Source organism: Vitis vinifera, chromosome 18, assembly GCF_030704535.1.
Source record: "Vitis vinifera cultivar Pinot Noir 40024 chromosome 18, ASM3070453v1".
NCBI lineage: Eukaryota > Viridiplantae > Streptophyta > Magnoliopsida > Vitales > Vitaceae > Vitis > Vitis vinifera.
Genome location: NC_081822.1, coordinates 5,478,876 through 5,489,333, shown reverse-complemented (window position 1 = coordinate 5,489,333; position 10,458 = coordinate 5,478,876). Strand labels below are relative to the sequence as shown.

Below are 10,458 nucleotides of genomic sequence, written 5' to 3'. Positions count from 1 at the left end.
CTCGTCAGGCAGTCACCACTCAATTATTGTGTTTGGCCAAAAAGTCAGCATCTGGGTCCACCACCATCAACGATTCCTTCAAAGCCTAACGCACTTTGGCAATAGAGGCCTGCCTTGACTCTTTGCTCTGCAGTTTGCTGCAGTGTTTGTGCATTCTGCTTATCTTCATTTTTCCTGTATTGAATCTCGCTGAATTCCTTTTGCAATGGCGGACGCACTCCTCTCGGCTTCGCTTCAAGTTCTATTCTACAGATTGGCTTCTGCAGAGCTCATCAACTTCATCCGGGCACAAAAGCTCAGCCATGAACTCCTCACCAACTTTAAGAGGAAATTGCTGGTTGTCCACAAAGCGCTCAATGATGCGGAGATGAAGCAATTTTCAGACCCACTAGTTAAAGACTGGCTGGTCCAAGTTAAGGATGTTGTGTATCACGCGGAGGACCTGTTAGACGAGATCGCTACCGACGCTTTGCGGTCCCAGATCGAAGCTGCTGACTCCCAAGATAGCGGAACTCATCAGGTGTGGAACTGGAAAAAGGTCTCTGCTTGGGTTAAGGCTCCATTTGCTAGTCAAAGTATGGAGTCCAGGGTCAAGGGCTTGATTTCTCTACTTGAAAACATTGCACAAGAAAAAGTTGAGCTAGGGCTGAAAGAAGGTGAGGGCGAGAAACTGTCACCAAGATCACCATCCACTTCTCTGGTGGATGAGTCCTTTGTGTACGGCAGGAATGAAATTAAAGAGGAGATGGTGAAGTGGTTGCTTTCTGATAAGGAAAATGCAACAGGCAACAACATAGATGTGATATCCATAATGGGCATGGGCGGCAGCGGCAAGACGACACTCGCTCAGCTTCTCTATAACCATGATAGAGTGAAGCAACACTTCCACTTGAAAGCATGGGTCTGTGTTTCCACCGAGTTTTTTCTAATCGAGGAGGTAACAAAATCATTTCTTAAGGAAATCGGTTCTGAAACTAAATCAGACGACACCCTAAATTTGCTTCAGCTTAAACTCAAAGAGAGCGTAGGTAACAAGAAATTTCTGCTCGTTCTCGACGACGTCTGGGATATGAAGTCTCTTGATTGGGATGGCCTACGAATTCCACTCCTCGCTGCAGCAGAGGGAAGCAAGATTGTTGTGACCAGTCGTAGTGAAACTGCTGCAAAAATCATGCGTGCAATCCGTAGTCATCATCTGGGGACATTAAGCCCTGAAGATAGTTGGTCCCTATTTACAAAACTCGCATTTCCAAATGGAGATTCCAGCGCTTATCCTCAGCTTGAAACTATTGGCAGAGAGATTGTGGACAAGTGCCAAGGATTGCCTTTGGCTGTAAAAGCACTCGGGAGCCTCTTGGACTCTAAGGCCGATAAAAGAGAATGGGAAGATATTTTGAACAGCAAAACATGGCATTCCCAGACTGATCATGAAATTCTTCCATCTTTTAGATTGAGTTATCAGCATCTTTCTCCCCCTGTGAAGCGTTGTTTTGCTTACTGTTCAATTTTTGCTAAGGACCATGAATTTGACAAAAAGAAGCTGATTCTATTATGGATGGCAGAAGGGCTTTTACACGCGGGACAAAGGGACGAAAGAATGGAAGAGGTAGGTGAGTCATGTTTTAATGAGCTTGTAGCAAAGTCATTTTTCCAAAAATCTATTACAAAAGAATCATGTTTTGTAATACATGATTTAATACATGACTTGGCTCAACATATCTCAGGAGAATTTTGTGTTCAATTGGAACAGTATAAGGTGCAAAAAATAACTGAGATGACTCGCCATTTTCGCTACTCTAATAGTGATGATGACAGGATGGTTGTATTTCAAAAGTTTGAGGCTGTTGGTGAAGCTAAACATCTTAGAACCTTTCTGGACGAGAAGAAATATCCATACTTCGGGTTTTATACATTGAGTAAAAGAGTTTTACAAAATATATTACCAAAATTTAAATCCTTGCGTGTGTTGTCATTGTGTGCATACAAGATAACTGAAGTGCCTGATTCAATACACAATTTAACACAATTGTGTTACTTGGATAGTTGGATCTCTCCTCAACACAGATTCAAAGATTACCTGAATCAGTATGTTGTTTATGCAATTTGCAAACAATGATACTGAGTAAACGCTGGAGTCTTCTTCAATTGCCTTCAAAGATGGGGAAGTTGATTAATTTGCGTTATCTTGATATTAGCGGAGTTATTTCATTGAAAGAAATGCCAAATGATATAGATCAATTAAAAAGTTTACAACAATTGCCTTATGTCATTGTGAGCCAAAAAAGTGGTTTCGGAATTGAAGGATTGAGGGAGTTTCCAGAGATTCGAGGAATACTTAAAATCTCAAACATGGAGAATGTGGTGTGTGTTAAGGATGCATTGCAAGCAAATATGAAGGATAAGAGATACCTCGATGAGTTATCCCTCAATTGGGACGAAATGATTAGCAATGATGTTATACAAAGTGGTGCAATAGATGATATTCTCAACAAGTTACAACCTCATCCAAATTTAAAAAAACTCTCCATCGTAAGCTATCCTGGTGTAACATTTCCTAATTGGCTTGGAGATCATTCTTGAATCTTGGGTCCCTTGAGCTTTCGGGTTGTGAGAATTGCTCAACATTGCCGCCACTTGGACAGCTACCTTGTCTTGAACATCTAGAGATCTCAAACATGAAAGGAGTAGCGAGGGTGGGTAGTGAGTTTTATGGGAATTCTTTTTCCTCACTTCAGCCCTCCTTCCCATCCCTGCAAACTCTTATCATTTTCATTCATGGACAATTGGGAGATATGGTTATGTTGTGGAGGCAGACATGGAGAATTCCCTCGTCTCCAGAAGCTTTTTATGTGGAGCTGTCGCAAATTCACTGGGGAATTACTAATACACCTTCCTTCATTGAAGAAACTTTACCTTGATAGATGTCCGCAATTGCTTGTGCCTACACTTAACGTTTCTGCTGCCTGTGGATTGCATTTGAAAAGGCAAGCTTGTGGGTTCACAGCTCTTCAAACTTCAGATATTGAAATTTCAAACGTCTCTCAGTTGAAGCAACTTCCAGTGGTACCCCACAATCTCTTCATTATAAAGTCTGATTCCGTGGAGGAAATCCTGCAAACCAACATGTATCGGTATCGTTTAGAAATTTGTTGCTGCTCTTTTTCCAGATCCCCGAGCAAAGTTGGCTTACCCACTACATTGAAATTACTATCAATCTCTAACTGTACCAAAGTGGACCTTCTTCTACCTGTGTTGTTCAGATGCCATCACCCTGTCTTTAAAAGGCTATGGATCAATGGTGGTACCTACGATAATTCTCTCCCGTTATCCTTCTCAATATTGGACATCTTCCCAAGGTTGACTGAGTTCAAAATCAATGATCTTGAGGGGCTCGAGAAGCTCCGCATTTCGATTTCAGAGGGGGATCCCACATCTCTTCGTAAGTTAGAAATTAGAAGGTGCCCTAATCTTGTATACATCCAACTGCCCGCTGTCAACTCGATGTACCATGAGATTTCCAATTTCTCCACACATTCATCTCTGCAGCAACTGCGTTTAGAGGATTGTCCAGAAGTGTTGTTTCATGGAGAGGGTTTGCCTTCCAACCTACGTGAACTTCAAATTTTTGGCTGCAACCAACTCGTGTCCCAGATGGACTGGGATTTGCAAAGTTTACCTCTCTTACTGAGTTCACAATCCTAGGTGGATGTGAAGATGCAGAATTATTTCCCAAGGAGTGCCTGCTGCCCTCCTCTCTGACTTCTCTTAAAATTGTAAAGCTTCCGAATCTCAAGTCTCTTGACAGCAAGGGGCTTCAAAAACTCACCTCTCTTGTAAAATTATGGATCATGGATTGCCCTGAACTCCAATCCTTGACGGAAGCAGGTCTTCACCACCTCACCAGTCTTGAAATCTTGAATATACACAAATGCCCTAAACTCCAATACTTGACAAAAGAGAGACTGCCAGACTCACTCTCTCATCTGAATGTCTGCGAGTGTCCTTCACTGGAACAACGTTGCCAATTTGAGAAAGGGCCAGAATGGCGTCATATATCTCACATTTCAAAAATAGTGATCGGTAATGTGCTTTTTTGATGAAAGTGGCACTGCACCAACATTTAGTCAAGTAATTGTTTTGTGCTTAAACCCATTTTCTTTAGAAAATTTATGTTCCAATTCATAAAGTAGCCAACCAAATTTCCAATCTCAAGAATATATCCGGAAAATTCCTTGGTTCCGTTTATTTGATTTAAGATTTTATTCTTCTTTTGAAGCTTCAAGCCTGGGACGAATATTGAAGGGCTATAAATGAGGATTCAACCTAGGTGCTCACATTTTAACACAGGCAATTCTCATATTTTAACGGTACTCATATTTTCGTGCTCTGTTTTTATTTGGCAGTATGCATGACCCAAGTGAACCACTTAATAACTGTGGAAGAAAAACATGGATGCTTTGGTTTTTCCTCACTTTCTCTGTTGATGTCTCTTATACAGGCATGGAGGAAACCATGGATGTATTCAAGTTAACTACTTATTAGTAAGTAATACTAACTCTGATGTCTTATTTTTCACATTCTCAATAGCCCACACAATGGTGGAGCTCATCCTTTTTGAAAGAAAATACCTCACTATTTAAGGTTTTTTTTTTTTATAAAAAAAATCAATTTTATTATGTTTGATACCAGAATTACTTTAGTCTTCTACATTGTTAAGGTCTTGATCTCCATTTTGCATTCAAAGGCCCTTGATCTGCTCAACACTCATGAAGAATTGTACATCTACACGGGTCATTGGTTGGTCTGGTTGTTGGAGATTTGGGCAGGCAACAAACTCTATTTTTTTGACTTTAGAAGTTCTCCCACAAAGAAAAAAGGAGCAAAAGGAAGTTTGATTCTAGGTAATTCACATTTTAGCTTTAAATTTACCTTTCCGAATGGGCAAAGATGAACCTATCTATGTATTTATCTCCTGCAGGAACATGTGGATAGATTTTTAGGTAATTCATGGTTATTCAACTATGTTCTTAGTTGGGCACTTGTTACCTTTTGCAAGTGGTTTTTAGGATAATTACTTGCATTGCACATGTTTTGACTTTACTCCATTCAATATCAAACTAAATTAATCACTACTTTTTGTTTTTTTTTTCTTTTCTGTCCATGTTCCATATCAGTAACCAGGATGAGCATAGAAGACTTCTTACGAGGAACAAATTAAGTTCGATTATGATAATAGCAGCCTGCATTGATTGGGAGTCTCTGTAACAAAAACTAGTCTATTTTTGCACTAAGTGGTTGGCCTTTTAAAGGTAGGCTGATAGACTTAAATGTTTGTTAGGAAGCTGATGCACTTGTTTCTGTCCCAATTTTAATGTTGTTTTGTTCTTGTTTTGGCATTTCTTAGGTCTTGACCATGATTAGGAATTTCTGTATATTTTCTGTTGTCGTGGAGATGATCATTGACATCAATGTCATGGATACCATTTCAGTCTGTAGTTATGGATCACAAGAGAAGACATAAATCTTCTTATGCTTGGTTCTCATTTGCAGAATTATCATTGGCATGCCTGCACTTCTATCAGTGAGTATGATTATTAATTCCATAGTCTTAATGAAGGTGTCCAAGTCTTAATAAAGGTTTATACCATGAAACTCCCAAGAACATTATTACAACTAAATTGATCTTGATTTAAGACCTTTTGTAGTTCAATTTTCCATTTTGATGTCTTTATTATCTTGTAGTAGTTAAGAGTGTAATTCCCTCATTGAACCAACTGATTTTGTATAGAAATGATAATTCTAAGCTTATTTACCATCTTCATGAATTAGGAAATTTACTCTTCTATATTTCCAGACTTTCTAATGATTAAAGAATGGGTGAATTAATCAATAGAATATTCGGTTATGTCTTTTGTTATTTCTCTGACTATATATTTCTCACCTCTTATTAAGAGCAGAGTTGATTGTGGACTATCGCAATATAAGATCTATTCTCAATCCTAGGAAAGTTTGTTTTGACAGCTTATTCAACTATTAGTCTAGCTGAACAAGCCTTAAAAACAATATTGGAGATGTGCATTATATGTAACTAGGTTCTATTTGACCAACCAAAAAGGACTCAAGTATGGATGGCAGCCCATGCTTGGTTGGGTTGGGTTACAATCAGGCTCAGGTGCCTGCGCATGGGGAGAGACTTTAGCCTAAAATTAAGTGACTGTTTAGATGCACTTCATGTTTTCTATTTTTAAAATCGGAAAATAGTAATAACTCTTGTATTTTAACTCTTAAAAGGCTTAACATTGAAACAATAATAGTGTTAAGTCCATTCCAGAATCTGTAAAGGAGGTTTTATGTAGCTGGAAGGACTCTTTTGTGGGGAAAAAAGGGAAAAAATTGTGGAAGTCCATTCCGCCATATATTTTTTGGACAATATGGAAGGAGAGGAATAGGCTAGCTTTTAAGAGGGGGGGCTTAGCATTTCAGAAGTTAAAACTTCGTTTGTGTACAATATTTGGGGTTGGGCTAAAGTGTACATTGATATGGAGTCGAATTCCCTAATAGGATTCTTGGAGTGGTTAGCCTCCAATTAGGGGTTGGGTTGTTTTGTTTTTTGGTTGAGAGGCCATAGCCGCCTCGTATACTCCCTGTATGCTTTGCGGCTTTTAAGCCTTCTTTAATATATGTGCTTGCTTATCAAAAAAAAATAATAGTGTTAAAAACTGTTTAATATAATCAAGGTATAAAAGAAATTTTACTATCTCAAATTTTAAAAATTTCTGAAAGTGATATTTAAAGATACAAGGTAAATCCATACTATAAGACACTTTACTTTTATATAAGAGCTTCTGATTTTAAAAACAAAAAACAAAAAATGTATCCAATAGATGACGATAAGTTGTAACTTGTAACCTTTGTTCTTTATTATCACGAGGAATATTGAGAGAAACAGTTTGTTGAATTTATAAAGTTTCCAATAGTTTCCAGATTGAGTTAACCTCCTCCTATAAGAAGATAAGAGACCTTGGGAGTGACCATTGGTCTATTACTACAGGGCAACATTTGATTATGATGGAGCTTTTAGATCATATAAGCACTCAAATGCTTCTTCTTGGTCTGTTGTGCAGGCAATGCCTGACGACATTTGCAGCATAGGCACCAGTGGCTGTGGCAGTGGGATTTGTGGATTTAACAGCTATTGTATTGTTTGATGAAGAGGGGAGGCTGTCCAGATGTGTGTGCCTATATAGGTATTCCTTCTTGGATCCAGATTTTAAAGACCAAATTTTCTCAAATGCCCGGTTGCCAAGAAAATGAAGGGGAAGCACAGAAGAATGCAGTAGAGTTCATATAATTGTGAACTTCATATTGGATGGGCTATTGACAAGCAAAATCAAGTTCCAGACAGAACATAATCCCACGTCTCTTCAGTACTTGCAAATAAGAGGATACCCTGATCTTGTATAAATGCAATTGTTCCCTCTCAACTCCAAAAATAGCGATCAATGGTGTGTTATTTTAATGACAGTGGTACTACACATATACGGTCAGGTAATTTGTTCTATGCTTAAACTTATGTTATTCAGAAAAGTTATGTTCTGATTCATAAAGTAGCTTGCCAAGTACTTATGTTTCAAAATTTCTAACGATCTCTAGAATTGCATGTCTGCATAATTCATTTGCTGGCCTTATTGTTGGGAATTTGATTGTGCAGCTTTGATTGAAGAATTTTCCAATGAAGAAAAGGAGAGTAAAAGAAGATTGATCCTCAGTAATTCACATTTTTACAAAGTCCGTTATCATATTTTCATGACCTCTTCAGTTTGCCTTCTTGAATAGGCAAAGATGACTCTTAGCTACCTTTGTATTTATCTCATGTAAGAACATGACATTTTGAGGTAGTTCGTGGTTATTGAATATGTATTGAATCTTACAACATCATAATATATTTTTAGTTGGCTGCTTATGTACATGTTTTAACTTTGCTTCATTCGATATCAAACTAAATTAATCACTACTTTTTTCCTTTTCTTTCTCTATGTCTCATTTTAAGTACCGAGGATCAGCATAGAAGACTTATTATGAGAAATAAAGTATGATATGACCATGGAAAAACATGTGAGGTAAACAACAGTAATTTTATGTCGATATATTTTTAAATTTGGGATCATTTGGAAAACTACAGTTCCAAAAGCAATATTTTTATGTGAAGTATTTTATGATTATTGAATTCATCAAATTTTCTTCTTATCTAAACCCTCTGTTGGTTCAACAGCTTGCACTGATTGGGAGCCCCTGTAAAAAAAACCTGGTCTATTTTGCACTAACCCAGTGGACTACCTTCAAAAGGTGAGCAGATAGACATAAATCTTTGTTAGGTAGTTGATGCACTTGTTTTTGTCCCAATTTTGATGTTCTTTTGTTCTTGTTTTGGCTTTTCTTAGGTCTTGACTATGACTAGATGATTATTGAGAAGATAATTTGCAGAATTGTCGTTGCCATGCCTATACTTCTGTCTCTAACTATGAGCATTGATTCTCATTTTTTATTTGAGTTGGAGCCACCTGTTTATTCACAAAGAAAATTAGAGTCCAAGTCTTAATGAAGGTTTACACCATGAAACTCCCATGAAGAACATTGTAATTAAATTGTCTTGACTTTCAAACTTTTTGCAGTTCTGTTTTCCATTTCGATGTTCTTATCGTAAAGTAATTCAGAGCAATTCCCTCATTGAACTTTTTGATTTTGTATAGAAATGATGATTTTGAGTTTATTCCCCATCTTCATGCTTTAGAAAATTTACTCTTCTTTATTTTGAGCTTGTTCATCACCTCTTATCAAGAGAGCTGGTCGTTGACTAGCTTAAATATTCTCCAGATTTATTTTTATTTTTTAAAACATTTTATGATACAAGGTTTGTTCTCAATCTCGGGAAAGTTCGTTTTGAGAGCGAATTTGACTATGAGTCAAGCTGAACTCAGGCCAAATACTGGGCATGAGCATTTTATGTGACTCAATTCTATTCGACCAACGTCAATGGTATCAAGTATGGATGGCCCTTGCTTGGTTGGGTCGAGTTGCAATCAGACTCAAGGACCATCACACTGGAAGAGTCTTAAGCTGAAAATGAAGTTGTAATTTGTAACCTTTGGTCTTGAATTTTGTCACAAAGGAAAAGGATATTGACAGAGGTTACATTGGTTTCCACTGGTTGACATTGTCTCATGATTTTCTTTTTCTTACTTCTCTAGTAGCATAAGATCATAGAGAATGTACTTGTGATTGAATCGTTAAAGAGGCCAAAACCACATGTTTAGACCAAATTAATTGATGAGCTGCTTAAATTAACATGGTGATTTCCAGGTTTTTTTACTTATTCTATGCTTATTCTACCAAGTTTTTCTTGATTGGTAGCCAATTTTTTTTTTTTTTTATTAAAAATATGGCTTTACTTATTTACTTATGGTAACCAAATCTTCCAATCCCGGTTTCCTAGCAGATGAAGGGGAAGCAGAGAAGAATGCAGCAGAGTTCATAGATTAAAAAACATAGTCTGGCAAGTCTCTGATTATGAACTTCGGATTGGATGGGCTGTTGGCAAGGAGAAATTTTTAACAGTTTTGTAAAGAGGATTGCTTCTGTGCAGTAGCCATTTATACAGACATGGCAGAAGAGATTTCCTCTGTCCTGTGGAAGACAGAGCAAAAGTCTTGCAAAGAGGCCCAGATAAGTCTACCTTGATCCTTGTTGGGTCGCTACTTCCTTGGCAACTCAGTGTTCTTCAATCTCTTTTTGGGGATAGCTATAGCTGTGGGTGCTGTCTTCTGATAATGTAAGAAACTGCTCAGTCTCCAGTTTGTTTCAAACATACTGGGGACTACTACTGTTATACTCTTAGTTTGTATCCACATTATAACATTGAACCTAAGGAAATTTTTTTAAAAAGTAGCATTATCTTGTTACCTTTTATGTAACATGCCATCTTGGAACATGATTAATCAATATAATTAGTTTCTTTCAAGGGACTAATTATGTTCTTCTATATGCAACTAGTGAACATGGATTACCAAACAGCTTAATCTTTTCGCCAAAGTTGAAAGCTGGGGAAAGAATGAAAGGGTATTCCTTGGTCTTTTCTCAGGAGCCAAACACAGTTTTAAACAACTGTGTTTGACAAACATGATATAAACCATCAAAATGATACTTGTAATTCTATAATTTGAAATTACAAGTATTTATCCTTATTTCTAAAAAGAAAGAAAATAATTCTAAGTATCTAAATAAATAAGAGATACGATAACTAAATATATTAATAATTTACGGGCTGTAAGACACCTGAGTGGATATTATGAGAGGGCAACTAAGTAAAGTTACAAGCAAATAAAAAAATAAAATAAATAATGATTGGTTTACATACATTTTCTTTAAAATAAAATAAAATAAAAAATTTATATTAAATTT

General features: G+C 37.1%; 1 protein-coding gene across 19 annotated transcripts; it reads left to right on the top strand.

Moving 5' to 3' along the window:
* On the top strand, positions 1-9,942 carry LOC100854887 (putative disease resistance RPP13-like protein 1). Of its 19 annotated transcripts, none has more exons than XR_009465143.1 (11): positions 1-1,606; positions 4,277-4,347; positions 4,499-4,541; positions 4,745-4,901; positions 5,175-5,309; positions 5,405-5,581; positions 7,125-7,548; positions 7,712-7,874; positions 8,051-8,120; positions 8,273-8,346; positions 9,497-9,942. XR_009465143.1 is itself a non-coding variant. In XM_059735035.1 (3 exons), exons 1-2 carry the CDS (start codon positions 206-208, stop codon positions 4,298-4,300), a joined length of 1,425 nt encoding a protein of 474 aa, XP_059591018.1. In that variant the 5' UTR covers positions 1-205; the 3' UTR covers positions 4,301-4,327; positions 4,404-4,506. The 19 variants fall into 19 exon arrangements, 1 of the variants encoding a protein (XP_059591018.1); XR_009465142.1 differs by having other exon boundaries at positions 4-1,606; positions 4,277-4,367; XR_009465145.1 differs by having other exon boundaries at positions 4,277-4,327; positions 7,712-8,120.
* Positions 9,943-10,458: the final 516 nt, after the last annotated feature.